General features: G+C 45.0%; 1 protein-coding gene across 1 annotated transcript in view; it reads right to left on the bottom strand.

The window, feature by feature from the left end:
* Window positions 1-23,429, bottom strand: part of PRR12 (proline rich 12) — a 158,704-nt gene that overhangs the window by 54,126 nt on the left and 81,149 nt on the right. Inside the window, exon 2 of the mRNA XM_040327499.1 lies at window positions 1,849-1,961. Within this exon, the coding sequence (XP_040183433.1) occupies window positions 1,849-1,961 (113 nt within the window). The remainder of the gene's footprint in view (window positions 1-1,848; window positions 1,962-23,429) is intronic.

Here is a 23,429-nt window from a genome sequence, read left to right as displayed (position 1 = left end):
CTTACTTTTCAAGAGATTAGATGTTTCCTCCAAGACTTCCAAAAGATTTAAAATGTATGTAAAGCCAAAACTATTTATTTTTTTATCATATACAGTATATTTTGTTGGTTGAACTAGATGGACTTGTGTCCTTTTTCAACCAGACTAATTATATAAAATAGTAAAATAGGAGTGGGGGGTGAAAGAAGTCCAGTTTTCTAACTTCAGAGTCTCGTAGGAACCAACAGTCCAATAATAACCTCAATGAACTTAGGTCGTGTCCAGTTGAGATGTGTAGGCGGAGTAGTACACAAACTCATGCCTATAGAATCCTTTTTTTTTTTTTTTTAAAGTAAGTGTGGCCATCGATGTCACGATCAAGTCCTATACCCAATAACCTTTTCCCAGCCAAACCGTAATCCAGATAATAGGAATACAGCGTCTTGCTGCACCCACCAGGACTGGGACAATGAAGCTTTTGTCTTTTCTAGGTTTGTACGATGGTGTACCTGGAAGAAAGCAGGTCCTGTGGGATCTCATAATCAGTAAATCTCTGAATAATTTGGTGTACCCCAGTCCAAAGAGGTATGAAGCTTACTACACATCCAAAAGATATAGAGCTAGTTTCCCACCACCTCCCCACACCTCCAACATGTCTCTGTACGGTGCAGGAACATTTTATGTATTCTGCTGGAAGTGTAGTACCATCTTGGCTCCTCCTCTTCCGCATTTGTCCCTATAGCAAGTCACTTGCTATGGGGCCAGACGTTCTGCACGCTCCCAGCCAGGCTGTGTGTGTCCATGGACACACACAGTTCCAGCTTGGCCCCGAACCCCTGCTCACTGGATTTTACTGACAGCAGCAGGAGTCAATGGCTCCCACTGTTCTCAGCTAAGCCTGTAAGACCAGGAAGAGAGGAATAGAAAACCAGCAGCTGGGCACAGTGCTGGATCAAATCCAGCACTGGCTTATTGCAAGATTACAGAGGAAGGGCTATGGGCGGCGTTTCCCTTATATGCAAATTAATCACTTCACATAAAGCAGGGCTCTGGGAGGGTGGGATCTGAGGGCAGTGATTCTCCCAGTTTACACTGGTCGACATATTCAACTGGGCAGGACTGAAGTCTAATTGTGAGCCATTCAATCCTGCCCAGCAGCAGAACAGGCTGTGTATAAAAGGGTTGCCTTCTGTAGGCGTGCCTGGGCGGGACTAAAGGCTAATTAAGATGTATTCAATCCCACCATCAAAACTGTGAAGGAAGTTACATCATTTGCAGAGTCTAAAAAACTACAAAGGGGAGAGTTACAGAAAAAAACTACAATGTGGAGTGTTACAGACTCTAGCTGCTGCAGGAAGTGGCTGTGGAAGGGACAGAGTGTCACATGACACAAAACCACAACTAAACCCAGAATATCAGGGCATCTGCAGACAACAGAGCAACATGGCACAGAGAAATCTCCTAGGCTATCTGAGCGGAAGTTCTCCTCTCCCTCCCTGCAGTCATCTGGGATACGTCACAGGTCCCAGAAGATTGCCGGTCCGTTCAGCAGGCACAGCGTGACACGTGTATGCGCAGTGCACACCCAGCTTTGAAGCTGTCCCAGCTGAGTGCCCACAGTTGAAATCCAATTGAAGTAACCAATGCATGATGGATAATGTCTCCATTTACACAAATTACTTTTTGCTGGACTTTTCCAGCAAGTTTTGAAACAAACAGATACTGTACATGTTTAAAGGTTTGAGTACCAATGATGATCACATTTTGACAGTGCAGTTATTGATGGGAACACAGTTCTATCATATTTTAGCTAAAAATAAGTTACATTTTAAGAACACAAAAAGGTCCAAACAGTGTGGATAATCTTACCTGCTGGATGGTGGTTGGTGGCATAGCCCTGCAGAGGGTGAGGTGTTCCATATGCCTGTCTGTGCAAAATGTCTGTTTCTGGGTGGGAGCCTCTTGAGCTTCCATAGACCAAGCTAGAAATAAAACACAGAAGTCGACTATGAATATCTTTGCACTTATGGTAGTATTCTAAATAGTAACGTAAAATATGTTCTATTCCTCCATACTATAAAACAGAAGGCAAAGTAGTCATACACAGGTAACAATTTAGCACTGAATTGTAGACAGCAGGCCAACGTTTCTATAGCTCATAATCAGACAACAGGATTCAACAACATATTATTAGGCAATAAATCGGCAGAAATGGGCAATAATGGACTAAAAATTGTCCTTAAAAAATTCAAATAATGTTTGTGTATGCTTCCTTTGTTGTTGTACATGGATTTTTTTTTTTTGCTTTTCTTTCCCAACGAAAAAGCACATTTGAAATTTTCTGACCGTCCTGCTGACATTGACTTGCAATTCTGTCCTGCAAGTGCAATGTTGTCCTGTATGTTTCTGTCCAGGACTACAACACTTAATGACACACAGTGCTTCTAATGCACACAAAGCACTAAAGAAAAGAATCATGGGCCCGGATTCAGAAAGCAGTTACGACGGCGTATCTCCAAATACGCCGTCGTAACTCTGAGTGCGGGCCGTCGAAAACGGCGCCCGATTCATAGAATCAGATACGCCTCAATGTTGCCTAGATACGAGCGGCGTAAGTCTCCTACGCCTACTTATCTTAGGGTGCAATATTTACGCTGACCGCTAGGGGCACTTCCCTAGACTTCCGCGTTGAATATGCAAATTAGGTAGGTACGCCGATTCAGAAACGTACGTCCGCCCGGCGCAATTTTTTACGTCATTTACGTTAGGCTTTTTCCGGCGTAAAGTTACCCCTGCTATATGAGGCGTATCCTATGTTAAGTATGGACGTCGGGCCAGCGTCGAATTTTCCGTCAAATACGTCGTTTGCGAATAGGGCTGGGCGTAATTTACGTTCACGTCGAAAGCATTGGCTTTTTGCGGGTTAATTTGGAGCATGCGCACTGGGATACGTTCACGGACGGCGCATGCGCCGTTAGCCAAAAACGTAATTTACGTGGGGTCAGCCATCCTTACCATACAACACGCCCACTGCGTGGAGAATTGCAAGTTCTTTCTGAATACGGAACTTGCGCCCTAAGTTATGGCGGCGTAACGTATCTGAGATACGTTACGCCGATAGATACACAATTGTATCTGAATCCGGGCCATGGACTTGTAGTTCCAAAGGCTGCCTTGTACATTGATGTGCGGAGTCTCAAAAGATGTTTGAAGTGGTCCACAGGTTTGAGGAGCAAAACTTATTTTTTTCTTCAATTAACAAAAATAAAAAATATATATGTTATGAACACACACCAAAATCTTTATAAAATGCTTTTACAGCTTACATCACTAAATGATCATTCCCATGAGAGAACTGTCCATATTGGATTTTCATGGCTGACCTCCAATACCTCCTCTTATGAAAAAAAAAAAGCTTATTCTGCTAATGCCCTACTACCATATACACAGACATGTAAATTAAAAATAAAGTAAAAATAAGAATATAAAATTGTTAATTTATACCAATATAAATTATAAGGATTAGCGAATATCATCTAAAGTCTTCGGATAGCTCTTCGGGGTTGCAAAGGTAAAAGTTTTTTCACCTTAAAGCGGTTCTCCACCCTAAAGTGGAGTCCCGCTGATCGGAACCCTCCCCCCCTCCGGTGTCACATTTGACACCTTTCAGGGGGGAGGGGGGTGCAGATACCTGTCTAAAGACAGGTATTTGCACCCACTTCCGGCCCGGCATTCACGGGCAAAAGACGGGCATTCCGTCATATGCCGTCGCCCCCCCCGTTGTGTGCTGGGAACACTCGGCTCCCAGCACACAGCGGGAGCCAATCGGTGGGCACGGCGCGACTCGCGCATGCGCCGTAGGGAACCGGGCAGTGAAGCCGCAGCGCTTCACTTCCTGGTTCCCTCAGCGTGGATGGCGGGGGGAGCAGCAGAGTGACGAGCGATCGATCATCATCTGCTGCGATCGGCGCTGGACTCCAGGACAGGTAAGTGTCCTAATATTAAAAGTCAGCAGCTGCAGTATTTGTAGCTGCTGGCTTTTAATATATTTTTCCCGTGGCACATCCGCTTTAATGCATTCTATTGCTTTAAGGTGAAAAAACATCTGCAGATTAGCACCAGATCATACCATAGATCAGCACTATGGCAGTAGTTTAGAAAGGATGAGAGTGGCTTTACATCCACTTTAATGCTTCCTGCCTTCTGGATAATAATCACCTTGCTTTTCCCCCTCATCTATATTGTCGGCCATGAGCTAGAAAAAACAGCCCTGGGTAAGCTCTGAGCTGGATTTCAAACTTTACAGAGGTTGACTGTCTGCACACCCTCCTGTGACAGTACACGACCAACTACCAAGCACAAGGTAATAAGGTGCAAGTCACATTTTCCTTCATACCCAGAAGTACCAGAAACTTTCTTCACTCACTTTACGGCTAAACGGAGGGGTGGGGAGTGTAAAAGTTACGTTTCCTAAGAAGATCAGGATTTAAAGTCAACCTGTTGCTTTGTTCCGCCAGCCAAGCACAACTCCAGAAACTTGACATTTATGCCATGCCAGTTCTCCAAGCCCTTTCATTAACATTGTTCTGTTAAGCAACCCCTTGTTATTGCCAAAAAGGCATAGGACTTTTGAAATGTAAGCACAAAAGGTAAAACCGGTGATCATGTCGGTAAATGTTGTTGCCTACTATAAGGCCCCGTACACACGACCGAGAAACTCGATGGGCAAAACACATCGTTTTGCTCGTCGAGTTCCTTGTTCGGCTGTCAGAAAACTCGTCGAGCCAAATTTTTCCATTGCCAAACGAGGAAATAGAGAACATGCTCTCTATTTGGCTCGACGAGTTTCCCGACGGGTTTCTCGGCGAAAAGTGTACACACGACCGGTTTTCTCGGCAGAATATGTCTCCCATCGAGTTTCTTGCTTGTCGTGTGTACGGGGCCTAAGGGTTGGACAAATGCCAACATCCTGGAAGTTTAAAGACTTTCAGTTAGGCTGCATTCACACCTGAGCGTAGCGCTTTGCAGTGTTTTCTACCGCGATTTGCCGCGACAAAACGCATCGTATTTTACCGCGATTTTGTACAGGTCTAGGGTCACCAATGTAAAACGCCCAAATACGCTCAATTCGAGCGACAAAAAAGGGTCCAGAACTTGTTTAGGCTTCAGGCGTTCGGCGTCAGGCGTTTTGTAGTGGAGATGTGAACCATCTCCATAGAGAATAATGTATTTTTTCCCCTCTAGCGTTTTGGGGCGTCGCGCTTCAGGCGACAAAACCCTCAGGTGTGAATGGGCACTAAGTGTCCAAGCCTTCTGTTGATGTCTATGGATACATATGTTCCTTGGCACCATGAAAATTACCTGCGGACTCCCACAATGGCCTAACAAGCATTTGAATTCTATAACAATTTGCCTACCCATGACCGCCAACTACCACACAAGGCGGGTAATCAGCTTTAACACTAAGAACATGTATGCATGGCAGGTTAAAAAGCTATAGCGCGTGTATAGCGATATTTACATAGTTGGTCAAGTTGAAAAAAGACCATCCAGGTCAACCAAATAAATAAAAAATAATATCATACAATCCCATATACCCAATCCTATACCCACAGTTGAGACAGGGGAAGGTGAAAACCCCCAGCTAGTATGATCTAATTTGCTACAGCAGGGGAAACCAATTATTTTCTACATGATCTGTTATACTTAGTGCACATACTGAGGATATTTGTGAGAATACAAGAACACTGTGTCACCACCTCTTAGAACATTTGTGACAATAGTTAGAAGACAAACAATGAATCTCTATAGCCCAAAGGCATTACACGGCACCTGTGCAAACAAAATGGCACACAAGGATGAGCTACATGAATTTCTTGAATGAGCTGAAAAGAATTTCCTGCAGAAAATCAAGACAGTAGTTGGTTCAGGAAACAATATTAAAGTGGAATGCAAGACTTGATGACATTTTGAGTTTTGCCTAGAAGGCCTGCAAAAGTGAGACTCTCAAAGCTCTGACCTATTAACTATCACTTCTTAGGAGTCTTTTCTTGAGGAATAACTGTACATTTATATAGGTTAACCTTTACATAAACCCCCTAGACCCCTTTCACAGGGGTGATCCACATCAGGTTCGCCTTTCAGTTTTTTTTTAAAGCGGACCTGATCGGACCCCCCAGTCTCTTCTAAGGCCCCGTACACACGGTCGGTTTGGTCCGATGAGAATGAACCGAAGTTATAGGCTATCGGTCTGTTTTCCTTCGGTACAAAATTTTAAAACATGCTTCAAAACCGAACCGATGGACCGCTGCCCCATTGGACCAAACCGATGGTTAGTTCAGAAAAGCATCAGTTCAAAACCTGCGCATGCTCAGAATCAAGTCGACGCATGCTTGGAAGCATTGAACTTCGTTTTTTTCAGCACGTCGTGCGTTTTACGTCACCACGTTCTGACCCGATCGGATTTTGAACTCACATCAGACCACTTCAGCGGTGAACTGATGAAAACGGTCCGTCGAACCATTCTCATCGGTATTGTCCGACCGTGTGTACGGGGCCTAAGGTGCGGTAGATGTCCCCCGACACCCGGCTGCCATCCGATCTGATCCGAATCGGCAAAAACAGACAGATGAGGGACCTATTCCCCATCCATCCGGCAGATCTGATTAGATGGTATTGGATGAAAAACGGACAAGCAGTTAGTTTCCATCCAATTGCCCCATAGACGAGAGCGGGCTGTGCCCGTATCCGCTTTTCATAGCGGAGCAGACGCAGTCCTGTCATCCGTCTGCTCAGTGGGGATCAGCGGAGAGATGATCTGCTGAGCAAGCAGATCCCGCTTCACAGAGGCTTCACCCATGTACCCATGGGCCTACATTTGTCCCAATTTTGGACAGTCTTTCCCAGCAATGAATCGGGATTCTGCTGCACATGCACAGTTCAGCTGAGAGACTATGTTGTGGCTCTTAGCAGAAAATATAGATATACGGAGTGGAGACAGGTAACCAAGATTCAGGAGGGATTATGGGGGGGGGGGGGCATTTTAAGGGATAATTGTACTAATAGCCATTTTTTTTCACTCATAATTACCTTTTCAGAATATACGCCACAAACTACCGGTCACAAAGTATTAGTTGGGCCATTTATGCCATGATGCTCTTATTTAGAGATTTAAGCCTAATACACTTCGGTCAGCACTCTCAGCCATTGGCTATGAGCACTGATCGGGAGCCGGTTGGCAGACCTTTTTCGGTAATGCCCCTTCGACAGAAGCTGGTCAAGCGGCTAACTTCTGTCGGACCGGCTGCAGGACACATGGGCCCAATGTTGGCTGGTTTCTATTGAAATGGCCGATGTTGCCTGACATTTGGCCCGTGTGTACTAGGCTTAGTGCTCCATTGACAGAATTATTTAGATTAACTTAATAGATTCTTAGTTAACATCCATTTACCCCCTTACATAACCCTGGAGCAGCCATTATCAGTCAGGGTTCCTCCTAAGATTACTTTAAAACACAGAAAACAAATTCTCCTGTGCACAAGAGGATAATCCAGGAGTCAATTGCCCATAAGGATGATACCAACAACGATGCCACTGGCCTTGCCTCCCTTCATGGATGGGGATATCCTAGTGGCAAAAAGAAAAGAAAACAAATGCGCACCAGCCTAGTGTATTACCGTTAAAAGATTTTAATATAATTAAAATATATATACAGGGCCTACTCACAAGTGTAGTAGAAAGAATCGCAGTAAAGCTTAATCGACATAAGCTGCAAAGACATGACCTTGAACGATACTCCGATCAATCGTGGAGGAAGTGAAGGGGGTCGCCACCATCTGACACGTTTCGAAGCTCTAAGCCTCTTCACCAGAGCCCAGCTCCCTCAGTTGAGGTTAAGGTTCTTCTGTCATAAAAAGGCTGAGAAAGGCTCTTCTAGAGGAATTCTCTTTGGCATTTCCTTTGTCTCTCCCTTAACACTAGTCAAGAACATATCAACCAGACTTTGGGGGTTATTTACTAAAACTGGAGTGTGCAAAATCTGGTGCAGCTTTGCAGAGAAACCAATCATCTTCCAGGTTTTATTGTCAAAGCTTAATTGAACAAGCTAAGGTTAGAAGCTGATTGGCTAGCATGCACAGCTGCACCAGATTCTGAGTGCACCGGTTTTAGTAAATCTCCCCATGAGTGCAGCTTTATTGAGTTGGTCGATTCCTACCTGCATTGTGCAACAAGCCTTTAGGGTTATAAAAGGTGGTGAGAGGTGGCAACATATCACCTCTTCACTACCTATCACAGGCAAGGGCCGTTGCAAGTGAGAACGAGCCCTGTGTCCATTCTACCAGCTTTGACCCTATGGAGGCTATACGGGAAGTAGAGTTGTAGCTTAACATGGGTCTTAACTTGCCTTGGATTCAATTACAGCCACCAGATATGGTTTTTACATACTCTGTTTAATTACTATCCAACAAAGAAGGTATAAATGCTAACTGGTTAACATTTTTTTTTGCTAAAGCCCCGTGAACCATACAAAAAAAAGCATCTCAGTGCGATTGATCTCCTCCAACCCCCTCCAAATCAACATGCACTTGCTCCAGCATTGGCTGCACATCATTGCTCCAGACTGGCTTGCTGATGGGGAGAACGGTAAGCCATGCCGGTGTCTTGTCGAGCAGGTTCCCCTATCGGATAGGGTCCAGCCTCATCTGCGCAGGCGCTGTCGGAGGCCACGGAAATCTCTGAGCCTGAAAACCTGTTCGTCAGCTGTACACGCGCTCGCTCCCGATGATACACGCTGTGCTGTAAGGGGAGGAGACTAATGTCATATTGACCAGTGCTTTGATACTTGGTTATACACGCTGCTCTATACAGCAAGGGGCGGATATGAAATTGAGCAGTGATTTTTTGGGGGATGGTTTTCTCAATAAAATACATGTCTCACATTCGCCCCTTGCTGTATAGAGCGGCATGTATAACCAAGCTAAAAAGCACTGCTCAATATCACATCCGCCCCTTGCTGTATAGAGCGGCGTGTACTGTAGAACGCTGTGTATTACCAAGCATCGACGGCATGTATAAACAAGCATCGGGAGGGTCTACAGCTGACGAACAGCTGTTCAGGCTCGCTGATTTCCATTTCCTCGCATTGCGCCTGCGCATTCAAGGGGGAACCATATCGATAGGAGGAACCATATTGTTAGAACACCGGCTTTTCTGTATGGATACCTCTACTCTCCACCAGAGATGCACGTGACAATAGAGGTGCACGTGACAATGCAACTGGGAGACAGTTGTCAACTCATGAAAGGAAGTGCCTGAACAAGGACCATCATGGCAGAATCACCAAGTGCTCTTTTAAGGAAAGCTGCAGATTTAAAAACATTGAAAAACAACTTTTGAATTTCAGTGACTGGATCTACATTTACTTAAACTGTAGGGCCCCATACACACGAGAGGATTTATCCGCAGATACGGTCCAGCGGACCGTTTCCACGGATAAATCCTCTCAAAGATATCCGCTGATTTCGATGGGATGGAGTGTACACACCATCCCATTGAAATCCGCGCGGAAATCCTCTGCCGATGACGTGTCGCCGCGATTATGACGCGGCGACGGGCGCGACGCTGTCATATAAGGAATTCCACGCATGCGTCAAATCATTACGACGCGTGCGGGGAATCCCTTTGGACGAATGGATCCGGTAAGTCTGTACAGACGAGCGGATCCATCCGTTGGAATGGATTCCAGCAGATGGATATGTTGTGCAGCACAACAAATATTCGATCTGCTGGAATCCATCCCAGAGGAGATTTCTCCGCGGAAACAGATCCGCTGGCGTGTACACACCATAGGATCTATCCGCAGAAACCCATTTGCTGGGATTTATCTGCGGATAGATTCTATCGTGTGTACGGGGCCTAGGAGTATCTGGGGAATGCCCAAAAGACATTATTATTGAATCAAAGCAAAAACCACAAAGCAAGTCGAGAGGGCAAATAATTCCAAACGATTGCAGAGAACAACGCAGACGGGCTGTTAAGTTACTTATAAGCATGAGTACTATTGATTTTTATATAGTTTAATCAATTGTTAATTTCCCAGTGCACCAAAAATGTGTAGATATTATTAACATCTTCAGCAAATGTATTGGTGTGTTCCCCTAAATATAAAGAAAAAAAACACAGGAGATTTTAATCTATGCATACTCATTCTGTGTTCTTCCATAGAACGGGCTGCTTTTCCAATAAATGTATAACCAACTGACAATCAGCGCAAATCCATTCATAATAAAGTTCTGGCGACTGTTAGGCAGACTGAACGAAAATATTTTTTTTTTTACGGATTCCTCCATCCACGCATTGTAATTCATTCCTGAAAGGTATGCTATTTTGGTGCCATTTAGTTTTTTTTGGTTCATTATACCTAAATGAAGAAGCTGCAGAAAAGCATGTAGTGTGTTTTTGTGGCAATTTGTGTTTTGTAATCTACCCAACAACAAAATTGTCCCAAAGAAATAAAAAAATGCAATTTTTTATTTTTTTAAGGCTATTATCCGATTAATCGAAACAATAATCAGCCAACTAATCGATTATGAAAATAATCGTTCGTTGCAGCCCTACATAGGCATGGTCCACGGTTGTCACTATCAGAAATGCCATGCAGCATGTCTGGAGTGCATGTAGACAGGAAGTTGCTGCAAAAAGGTTGCATGACTGAGGTTATAAATAAGCATGATTAAAAAAAAGATGAAAAAACATGATGATAATTTTTTTAAAAAAAAGTACCGTATATACTCGAGTATAAGCCGACCCCAATATAAGCCGAGGCACCTAATTTTACCACAAAAACTGGGAAAACTTATTGACTCGAGTACAAGCTTAGGATGTCCATCTGCATGCCTCACTGTGCCCATGCCTCACTGTGCCCATGCCTAGACTTACGTTTAACATGGGAGTATATATAGAAGGGGTTCCCAGATTTGAAAAGAAAGAAAAAAATAAATTATATATATATATATATATATATATATATATATATATATATATATATATATATATATATATCGCTGCTCCCCGGCCATAGGTCCCCCAGACAGAAAACTTTGCAGAGACTTATAGAGGAGAACTGGGGCTATATGTGTGCAAGTTTCGGGTCCAGGGGACACACGGCTGGTACCGGGTCCCCAAAATTACCAGAGAAATTACTGTTTAACATGGGAGTCTATGGAAGGGGTGCTCCCCGGCTTTAGGTTCCCTGGACAACAAAGTTTGCAGACTTATAGAGGAGAACTGGGGCTACATGTGTGCAAGTTTCGGGTCCAGGGGACACACGGCGGGTACTGGGTCCCCAAAATGACCAGAGAAATTACCGTTTAACATGGGAGTCTATGGAAGGGGTGCTCCCCGGCTGTAGGTTCAACAAACTTTGCAGACTTATAGAGGAGAACTGGGGCTACATGTGTGCCAAGTTTGGGGTCCAGGGGACCTTTGGTTAGCTGGTACCGGGTCCCCAAATTCCAGGAGATCAGTCGAAAAAAGGTGACTCGAGTATAAGCCGAGGGGGGCATTTTCTGCACCAAGAAATGTGCTGAAAAACTTGGCTTATACTCGAGTATATATGGTAATTAATAAACAAAACAAAAAAAAACACACACAGTAATTTTGCAAACATGGGCTTTGCATATGCCCTAGGTCTTATTGACACCAGAGGCCATATTATAGCTCAGGAGGTGGTGCTGATGTTTTGCTAATATGGCGCTAAGGTATGAACTGAACTCAGAGGACCAAGGCAAATGGCCTTGACTATGCTTTGAGCAAGGCTGCCCAGTGCAAACCAACGCATTTGGTGTGAATAGGCCCCTTATGGTGTCAATGGGCCCCTTAAATCAGCTATTCTTTTACTATTCTACACATACAGAAGCTATAGACTGCGTCCGCAGAGCGCGCATGTCATGTTTGTACGCAGGTAGGAGTCTAGACAAGAGCGCGTCGGAAATTCTAGCAGAGAAACAGATTTCTGACTCAGCCGCATACAAGAAAACACGAGGTTACGTATTAAATATATACGTGAGGCAGCTGTTAATTCACAGAAGCTTCACCCGCAGCACCGCGGCGGCTATTTTTAGACAGACGTTTTTAGTGTAATAATGAGGGATTATGGAGTTGTATTCCTCCCCATATGCTTGCCATCATCATTATTTTTCCCCTTTTCTCTACGTACGCTCAGCAGGCCGCGCTGCGCGGAAAACACAATGTTTACATAATCAGTGTATGTGGAGACAGGGCTGAGGCTGGCCTTTCACACACAATCACAATTCTCCTGCTATGTGTCAGCGTGGGGATGAGGGAGACATCACACACTCTGCACTAGACAATTATTACAGCAGCGTGACAACAAGCAGCGACGGACAGAAATAGCAACAGAAAGGGCTTCTGGGTAAAGACCGCCATGAAAAGAAGGCAGAGGAAGAAGACGATTGCAGCTGATCGATTTATGGCCTTGCAGCTGCAGGGGAACTACAAGTGCCAGCTTGCAAGTGACTGAGAGGCTGTGATGAGGCTTGTAGCTTTAACAATGATTCCATTTTTTAACTGTATTCAGAATAATGAAAGCAAGTCTTAACAAACATGTCGTACTTACCTGCTCTGTGCAATGTGTTTACCCCATCCTCCTCTTCTCGGGTCCCCCGCCGGTGCTCTGGACTCCCCCCCTTCTCTGTGTGATACCAAAGGAAGTCAATTCTTATAATAGCACACATGCGGGCTCGATCCAGAGCCACACTGCCTGTGTGTCTACAGTGCAGCTTGACCCCGCCCTTTGGATTTGATTGATAGCAGCAAGAGCCAATGACTTCCTCTGCTCTCACCGAGTCCAGTGAGGGGGGAGAGAGTTGCTGCTCTCAGGCACAGCGCTGGATTGAGATCAGGCTCAGGTAACTATTTAAAAAGGGGGCTGGGGGGGTAGCTGCACACAAAAGGTTTCTTACCTTAAAGGGGTTGTAAAGGTACATTTTTTTTTTCCCTAAATAGCTTCCTTTACCTTAGTGTAGTCCTCCTTCACTTACCTCATCCTTCAACTTTGCTTTTAACCACTTAAGGACCGCCTCCTGCACATATACGTCGGCAGAATGGCACGGCTGGGCATAAGCACGTACCTGTACGTCCTCTTTAAGTGCCCAGCCGTGGGTCGGGGGCGCGCGTCTGCGGCCCGGTCCGAAGCTCCGCGGCCGTTCTTCACTGTGGCGCTGTCATTGATCGTGTGTTCCCCGATATAGGGAAGCACGATCAATGACGTCACACGTCCAGCCCCGCCCCCTACAGTTAGAAACACATATGAGGTCACACTTAACCCCTTCAGCGCCCCCTAGTGGTTAACTCCCAAACTGCAATTGCCATTTTCACAGTAAACAATGCATTTTTATAGCATTTTTTGCTGTGAAAATGACAATGGTCCCAAAAATGTGTCAAAATTGTCCGATGTGTCCGCCATAATGTTGCAGTCAAGACATTAAGATCGCCGCCATTAGTAGTATAAAAAAAAATTAATAAAAATGCAATAAAACTATCCCCTATTTTGTAAACACTATAAATTTTGCGCAAACCAACCGATAAACGCTTATTGCGATTTTTTTTTTTACCAAAAAGCTGCTTGCTTTGGGGGCACTGAACAGGAGGGGAGAGGCCAGGAGCGCTGAAGAGGGACCCGAGAAGAGGAGGATCCAGGCTGCTCTGTGCAAAAACCACTGGAACATAGTAGGCAAGTATGACATGTTGGTTATTTTTATGGGGGGAAAAAAGCATGCAGGGAATCCAGAAAGTTGTGGAAAGAGATGGCTAGCAGATAAGCAGCACACACAACATGAAAGCTTTTTCTAGGCAACTTATAATGGATTGTCAAACAACTATTGCTTATATTATTATTACAATGCTGATGTTATAAAATAAAAAAATGTACTACTCCCAAAGAGAAAAACTATGTATAAAAACGACATACAACAGTACGGAAACAGATACAGGGGGTCCCCGACTTACGAACGGGACGCTGCGGGGACCATCTGCCGTTCAGCGCATGTGCGGCCAGACGGAGCCTCGGAAAACAGTGAAAAATGTCCGTAATTGACCGTGCATGCGCAGAACGGCATTCGACGGAACATCGGAAATGTCCGTAATTGCCGTTCTGCGCATGCGTGGCCAGACTTACGAACATTTCCGAATTAGAAACAACAGGAAAGTCCCCAACTCGTTCGTAAGTCGGGGACCCCCTGTAATTAGGCAGCTCTGGGCACCAAATATCCAGCACCACCAACGCAGACTGGATTACAGAAATTACCTCAACTGCCGATGAGCAAATGTAACAAAAAAATTACAAATAAAGCCGGCAACGTCATAGGAAAAACACATAGGCCCGGATTCACAGACAGCGGCGCACATTTATGCCGCCGTAGCGTATCTCCTTTACGCTACGCCGACGCAGCGCAGAGAGGCAAGCATGGAATTCACAAAGCACTTCCTCCCAAAACTGCTCTGGGTTTCCTAGGCGCAAGCCGGCGTAGGTGGAAGTGGGCATAAGCCATGCTAATGAGGCGTGACCCCATGCAAATGATGGGCCTGAGTGCCAGACAGATACGTATAACGAACGGCGCATGCGCTGTCCCGTGGGCGCATCTCAGTGCGCATGCTCACAATCACGTCGGAACAACTGCCTAAGATACGCCGGATCACTGCCTACGGCGTGAACGTAACCTACGCCTAATCATATTCACATCCAACGTAAACTATGTAAAATACGTCGGCTTGTGTTACCTGGTGCAGCCCTTTGCATGGATGCTGCCGAGTTACACCTCCTTTATGGGGCATAACTTTACGCCGTACGTACAACTTACGCGCACCAGTCGTAGCCTGCGTCGGGCGCAAGTACGATCGTGAATCGGCGTATCTCCCTGATTTGCATATTTGAATAGAAAATGAATGGGAGCGCCACATGCGTCCAGCGTAAATATGCGCCCACTCTACCCCGGTGTAGGCAAGTTACGTCGGTGGAATGAAGCCTGTTTTTAGGCGTATCTTAGTTTTGTGGGCACGGCGCACAGATACGACGGAGCATATTTGCACTTACGTGGCGTATCTCGAGATACGTCGGCGCAAGTGCTTTGTGAATCCGGGCCAGTGTATATTGACCACGTTACAAAATGCTACCGTCTCCCTTTCTTAGCAATGGACCAACGCCAAACCCCTGCAAAAGTCCTGTGTGTGTAAATCGCACAAGGACAAGAAATGGGGACAGCAGGGACACCAGGACAGAAAGCAATGACAATCTCCCGAACAAGGCCACACATGCCAATAAAAACCACACTTGATATGATAAAAAAACCAACAAGAATTGCACAGATTAGGGCTTTAAAGTGGCGCTCCTGTGATGAAAAATATGTATCCTTGTAGTGAGGAGGGGGACCCTGTGCAATGACCTTCTTGAGAAGAAAAATAAGGAAGCACATCAGAAACGGCAAGAATGTTCCACCGCAGCTAAACGCACGCACAAAAAATGCTTTCAACAGCGGCAGGACAGCCGTCCGTGTGAAAAAAGCCTTAGAACTGGAACCAAAAATATAATCTATATCACTTCTCGACTTAAAGCGGATCTCCACTCTAAAGTGGAGTCCCGCTGATCGGCACCCTCCCCCCCTCCGGTGTCACATTTGACACCTTTCAGGGGGGAGGGGGGTGCAGATACCTGTCTACAGACAGGTATCTGCACCCACTTCCGGCCCTACGATACGGGCAAAGGACGGGTTTTTTCCTTACCTTCCGTCCGTCCCCCGTTGTATGCTGGGAACACTCGGCTCCCAGCACATAGCGGGAGCCAATCGGCGGGCGCAGCGCGACTCGCGCATGCGCCGTAGGGAACCGGGCAGTGAAGCCGGAGCGCTTCACTTCCTGGTTCCCTCACCGTGGATGGAGGGGGGAGCAGCAGGGTGACGAGCGATCGGCTCGTCATCTGCTGCGATCACCGCTGGACTCCAGGACAGGTAAGTGTCCTTATATTAAAAGTCAGCAGCTGCAGTATTTGTAGCTGCTGGCTTTTAATATATTTTTTTAGTGGCACATCCGCTTTAAAGTGGAGGTTCACCCAAAAAATCTTTTTTTAACGTTAGATTGAGGCCAATTACGGGAAGCAGAATCGGGTGTTTTTTTTTTAAATCAATGCAGTACTTACCGTTTTAGAGATAGATGTTCTCCCGCCACTTCCGGGTATGGGCTGCGGGACTGGGCGTTCCTATTTGATTGACAGCCTTCCGACCGTCGCATACAGCGCGTCACGAGTTTCCGAAAGTAGCCGGACTTCGGTGCGCAGGCGCCGTATAGAGCCGCACCGACGTTCGGCAACTCGTGACGCGTTGTATGCGATCGTCGGAAGGCTGTCAATCAAATAGGAACGCCCAGTCCCGAAGACCATACCCGAAAGCGGCGGAGAACATCCATCTCTAAAACGGTAAGTACTGCATTGATTTTTAAAAAAACACCCGATTCTGCTTCCCGTAATTAGCCTCAATCTAATGTTAAAAAAAACATTTCGGGTGAACCCCCGCTTTAATTTCAGAATATAAATCTATTGTTACTATAGGATTCAAAGTAACTGGCAGTTCTACAATCTGCAGAATAACAACCTCCATCAATTAAGCAGTCCCATCACCGCCAACACAAAAATAATCATGTAGCTGTATTACAAAAACAATTATAAACTGCATACAAAATAAATACATCTAAGTCAACTGTACCACTAAGCCACAATGTAACAAAATAAATACATTCTGTCCAGTACATGTGTGCCACATTACCCTGGCAAGGTGACAATGTCTCTTTAATTAGTGTCAAGTAATTATGTATGCACTGGTACACCAACAAAAAAAAAAAAACACCTTAACCACTTCAGCCCCAGAAGAATTTACCCCCTTCCTGACCAAAGCACTTTTTGCGATTCGGCACTGCGTCGCTTTAACTGACAATTGCGCGGTCGTGCGACATTGCACCTAAACAAAATTGACATCCCTTTTTCCCCACGAATGGAGCTTTCTTTTGGTGGTATTTGATCACCTCGCAGTTTTTATTTTTTGAGCTATAAACAAAAAAAGCGACAATTAAAAAAAAAAAAAATATATATATATTTTTTTTTTTTACTTTTTGCTAGAATAAATATCCCCCAAAAATATATAAAAAAAATACGAAATTCTTTCTCAGTATGTATTCCACATATTTTTGATAAAAAAATAAAAAAAATAAAAATCGCAATAAGCGTATATTGATTGGTTTTCGCAAAAGTTATAGCCTCTACAAAATAGGGGATAGTTTTACGGCAATTTTAATATAGATTTTTTTTCATTAATGGCGGAGATCAGTGATTTTTATCGTGACTGACACTATTTTGGGACCATTGTCATTTATACAGCGATCAGCGCTATAAAAATGCACTGATTAATGTGTAAATGTCACTGGCAGAGAAGGGGTTAAACACTAGGGGGTGATGAAGGGGTTAAGCGTGTCCTAGGGAGTGATTCTAACTGTAGGGGGGATGGGCTACAAGTGACACGACACTGATCACTGTTCCCGATGACAGGGAGCAGTAGATCAGTGTCCTGTCACTAGGCAGAACAGGGAAATGCCTCATTTACATACCCCCCCCCCCCCGTTCGGCAGCTCTGTGACACGATCGTGGGCACCCAGCGGACAGAGTCCACGGGCACAGTCACGGAGCTCGTGCCCGCACAGCAGTAAATTCAAAGCAGCATACAGGTATGTTGCTTTGCGCAGCCATGCCATTTTGCCGACGTATATCGGCGTAAGCCGGGGTCGGCAAGTGATTAACTACATCTTGAGACTTTTTAATTAGAGTGGAGATGAATTTTATGATAGCCCTAAACAAAAGGATTTTATCTACCATAAAAATCAATACATTTACAAATAAATGACAAAAAAAAAAGTTATTTTTTATTTTTTAGAATTTTGGCATGGACCTGGCACAGACAGAGCACATGTTCACTTTACCTATCTCTCATGCGCACACAGGAGTATCACTCAAGTTATACTACACTTTATACCAAGTCTGTCATTTACATTTGTGAAGCAAAAACCACAAGGACCGCAAAAAAAAAAAATCTATTACTATAAAGACTTTATTTAATACCCAAATAGACGCTGACCTTCCCAGAACAGATAAGCACGTAAAAAGCTTATTTGGCACAAGATCTCTATTAGTCAGAACTTGTTTACCCCATAAATGTCTGCCAAATTTTCTTCCTATCAGAATTCAGATGAAAAAAAAAAATAAGATAAAAAATTGTTTAATTAGGCTTTCTGTATTTTTACAACAAAAAATATAAAAATAAAAGTTAGCCCAACCCAAACTGATATTTCAGGGTAGATGTCATCATGAACCATTCACCTGCACTTTCTAACTCTTGAAGATTACATTTTCCACCCTTGGGGGAGTTTGTTTATTCCATGGAATGCAGCAATAGAAATTAAGCTTAACCACTTGCCATGGACGAAAGACGTCCACAGTGCGGCTCTCAAGTGCCGGGTGGACGTCCCTGGACGTCCTGTTGTTTACATTCCCTGTGCGCGCCGCGGGGAAACACTGTGGCCCAGATTCTCGTAGAATCGCCTATCTTTAGGCGGGCGTAGCGCATCTGAGATACACTACGCCGCCGTAACTTAGAGCGGCATGTCGCGTATTCTCAAAGAACTTGCGCTTTAAGTTACGCCGGCGTAGTGTAACTGGGCCGGCGTAAGCCCGCCTAATTCAAATGTGGAAGTGGTGGGCGTGTTTTATGGAAATTAATCGTGACCCCACGTAATTGACGCTTTTTTCGAACGGCACATGCGCGCGCATGCTCAGTATCACGTCGAATTTTCAAATTAAATTGCGCCCGCTCAATGCCTAGTCGACGTGAACGTAACTTACGTCCAAACCCCATTCACAGAAGATTTACGCAAACGATGTAAAACGTGAAAAATTTCACGCTGTTCTGACGTCCATACCTAACATTGGTACGCCTCATAGAGCAGGGGTAACTTTACGCCCAAAAAAGCCGAACGTAAACGACGTAAAAAAAAAGCGCCGGCCGCACGTACGTTTTGAGAATCGGCATATCTAGCTCATTACCATGTTCAACGCGTAAATCGATGGAAGCACCACCTAGCGGCCAGTGTAAATATGCAACTTAGATACGACGACGTAAGAGACTTACGCCGGTCGGATCTAAGACAAATCTATGCGTAACTGATTCTAAGAATCAGGCGCATAGATACGACGCCTCAAACTCAGAGTTACGACGGCGTATCTGGAGATACGCCGGCGTAACTCCTACGAGAATCTGGGCCTGTGCATCGCTGGGGAGCCGATGCGTGTGCCTGGCGGCTGCGATGTCCGCCAGATACCCGCGATTGGCGGTGACACAGCAGGGACGTGGAGCTTTGTGTGTAAACACAGAGCTCCACATCCTGTCAGGGAGAAAGGAGACTGATCTGTGTCCCTTGTACATAGGGACACAGCATCGGTCACCTCCCCCAGTCAGTCCCCTCCCCCCACACAGTTAGAACACACCCAGGATACACATTTAACCCCTTCCTCACCCCCTAGTGTTAACCCCTTCACTGCCAGTCACATTTATACAGTAGTTAGTGCATTTTTATAGCACTGATCGCTGTATAAATATGAATGGTCCCAAAATTGTGTCAAAAGTGTCCGATACGTCCGCCGCAATATCGCAGGCCTGTAAAAAAAAAAAAAAAAAAAAAATCGCAGATCGCCGCCATTACTAGTAAAAAAAAAAAAAAATCATAAATCTATCCCCTTATTTTGTAGGCGCTATAACTTTTGCGCAAACCAATCAATATACGCTTATTGCGATTTTGTTTAACAAAAATATGTAGAAGAATACGTATCGGCCTAAACCGAGGGAAATTTTTTTTTTTTTAAATTAGATATTATTATAACAAAAAGTAAAAAATAGTGTTTTTTTCAAAATTTTCTGTCTTTTTTTGTTTATAGCGCAAAAAATAAAAATCGCAGAGATGATCAAAAACCACCAAAAGAAAGCTCTATTTATGGGAAAAAAAGGATAAAAATGTAATTTGGGTACAGCATTGTTTGACGGCGCAATTGTCATTCAAAATGCGTCAGTGCTGAAAGCTGAAAAATGGTCTGGGCACGAAGGGGGTTTAAGTGCCCAGTAATGAAGTGGTTAAAGAGGTTGTAAACCTCGAGAAAAAAAACAAAAAACCTGCAAGATAAAAGGCATAATGAGCTAGTATGTATGTACTTACCTCAGAACGATGCCCTGAATCTGAGTCGGCACTCCAAGTACAGAGCCGACATCTTCCACCGGAGTTACTTCCGGGCTTGCGGCTCCGGCGTTCTGATTGGCCAGAGCCGCGATGATGTCACGGCACGGCTACTGAAGAAACACCACCAGCGGCCCGTTTCTTCAGTGCGCATGCGCCAATGACGTCGGCAGCAGTGCATAACTGTTCAGGTTTAGGAGATATTCAGGGTACCTACAGGTAAGCCTCGTTATAGGCTTACCTGTAGGCAAAAGTGGTGTAACTGAATTTACAACCACTTTAAGGCTGCATTCACACCTAGGCGACAAGTAACGCCGCGTACGTGGCGTATTTTGTCGCGATTTCGTTTACTTTTTTTTTTACAAAGAATTAAACATTGCTGTCTATGGCCGAACGCCAATGCCGCCTGAAAAAAAGGGTCCGGGACTTGTTTTCAGGTGTACGGCGTTTGGCGTGAGATGTGAACCATCTCATAGACAGCAATGGAAATTCGCCCCTCCAACGTATCGAGCGTCGGGCGTTTTGTCGCCAAGGTGTGAATGGAGCCTTTAGAATATGTGAACCCAACAGTTCATATTCCTGATGTGTGCCTGCTGTACCATGTACTTGTATGAAAAAGTATCCTGTTCTCTTTGTATTGCTTCCTCTGTGTGAAATCCCTGGTGTTCCTGCCAGTCCCTATGCTTTACTATCAAAAACTGACCACACTCGGCGTGAGGGCACAACATGGTCAGTTCTCTAGCTGTGCAGAGACACTCAGCCTGCTCTCCTCCAATGATCAGACTTGTGCCGACACATCCCCTCCACGGCCATTCACTGGGAAGACCCGTGTACTGCTGCTTCTCCTCCTCCCCCAGCTGCCTGAGCTCCCTATGCAGCTGAGAACAGAGGGTATGTGATCACCTATGAAAAAAGGGGAAAAAAATTGGGATTTATAATGTTTTTTTATATCTACGCACAAAATGTTTAAACTGAATGGGTTGTTTTACAATGTAAGGGTTTACATGTGCTCTAATGTTGGGTCTGTGCGGAGCCAGGTACTCAGCAGTGAGTTTGGAGGAATATAAGAAGCTACAGTGTGATTTGGATGACCAACGTCCTCACCCAACTACAATATCTCAATGATCAAAAAGGAGCGTTTTCCTGCTTGTACTGGGAGCGAAAGACGAAATCTTAAAATAGCTCGCAGAGGACTACGTTTTCACTCTAGATATTATTTGCTTTGCAAATAAACTCATTTTCTTTGACTCTTCCGATTTGTGTACAGAAGAAAGTACACAATTCTGGCAGTACAAAATTCACACTTCAAGGGTAATTAAACGGAAACTTTACTTTGTAATGGAAAAGCTTCTAATAATATCCGTACACAAACACGGGTAAAATCTCACAAGTTCTATCAAACATAAGGAATCCAGCAATGTACCTACATACTATTTTGTTCATACTACTAAACAAAATTGGAGTAAATATATAAATAAAGTGGAACTTAGGGCCAGATTCACAACCAGCGGGCGCAACTTAACTTTTCCGATTTAAGTTACACCGCCGCAAATTTTCTGCCTAAGTGCCCGATCCACAAAGCACTTACCTGGAAATTTGCAGCGGTGTAACTTAAATCCGTCCGGCGCAAGGTGGGCCCAATCGAATGGGGCGAGTCCCATTTAAATTAGGCGCGCTCTCGCGCCGGACGTACTGCGCATGCTCCGTCGGGTAAATTACCCGACGTGCATTGCGCTAACTGACGTCGCACCGACGTCATTTGCTTAGACGTTAACGTAAATGGCGTCCAGCGCCATTCACGGACGTCTTACGCAAACGACGTTGATGTTTAAATTTCGACGCGGGAACGACGGCCATACTTGACATGGCTTAAGACAACTAGGGCTAAGCCCTAGTTTTACGCGGCGTAACTCGACGGAAACGACGTAGAGTTAGATCGACGGGCCGTTCGGGGATCGCCGTAAGTCTTCATTTGCATATTCTACGCCGGCCGCAATGGCCTCGCCACCTTGTGGCCGGCCTAGAATTGCATCCTTAAGATCCGACAGTGTAATTCAATTACACCTGTCGGATCTTAGGGCTAGCTATGCGTAACTGATTATATGAATCAGTCGCATAGTTAGAAACAGAGATACGACGGCGTATCTCGTTTGTGAATCTGGCCCAAAGTGTCCAAATTAGGTGTGTATATTGCACGCCATGGGAATCTCCGCCACCGTGCAGTCACACCAGAAGGCTTACCGAAAATATATGACCCTCAGATTATAGAGTGGTCATACAATGCATGGCATGATCACAGCTGGTAACTGGCAGGATTCGCCTTCAGCATTCCCAACTGGAAGCAAAGAGGATGAAAATATGCACCAATACCAAGATTCCACCTTCGGCATTATCCAACAATTACCGTATATACTCGAGTATAAGCCGAGTTTTTCAGCACATTTTTTGGTGCAGAAAATGCCCCCCTCAGCTTATACTTGAGTCACCTTTTTGTGCCTGATCTTTCGTATTTTGGCGAATCCGTTGTATGCAGTTAGCCATAAAATGGCTCTATAATTGTATTCTAGAATATCATACTATACACCAGAGCTTCTAAATTAGTTTGATGAGGAATAAAGCAATGATTTGCATAGCTCCACCCACTGTCCTAAAATGAGGAATAATCCTCTTATTTTTGGGATGTGTGATGGAATGAGACGTGTTCTAAGAAGGATTTACTCTGCTATTCACTGATTAGAGCGAGCACTTTTTTCATTTTAGTCTCTTCTCGCCGTAACTTGTATACTTACACTCAGTGCCGATCCCGGCCTCCCTGGGAACCTAAGCAAAATGACAAAGTTGAGAAGCGAGGGGGGGGGGGGGGGGGTTCTGCTGTGTTCTTACATTAAAGTAAGAAGCGGGGGGTGCTGACTTCTTACCTCTTCTCCCATGTAGCCAGCGAGTTGAGAAGCGGTATGAGGGGCCGAAATTTACTTCTCACCAGGCGGGGCCTCTAGTAATTTGGGGGGGCCCTCCGCAGCTTTGTGGGGCCCTAAGCCCCACAGATACACACACAGATCCACGGTCCTGAGCAGTTACTGGGCAATCGCGGGTGACCGGTGGCCCTCGGGCAC

The sequence above is a fragment of the Rana temporaria genome, chromosome 10 (assembly GCF_905171775.1).
Source record: "Rana temporaria chromosome 10, aRanTem1.1, whole genome shotgun sequence".
NCBI classification, from domain to species: domain Eukaryota; kingdom Metazoa; phylum Chordata; class Amphibia; order Anura; family Ranidae; genus Rana; species Rana temporaria.
Note: the sequence above shows the minus strand (reverse complement) of the source record. Positions and strands in the feature narration are given on the sequence as shown.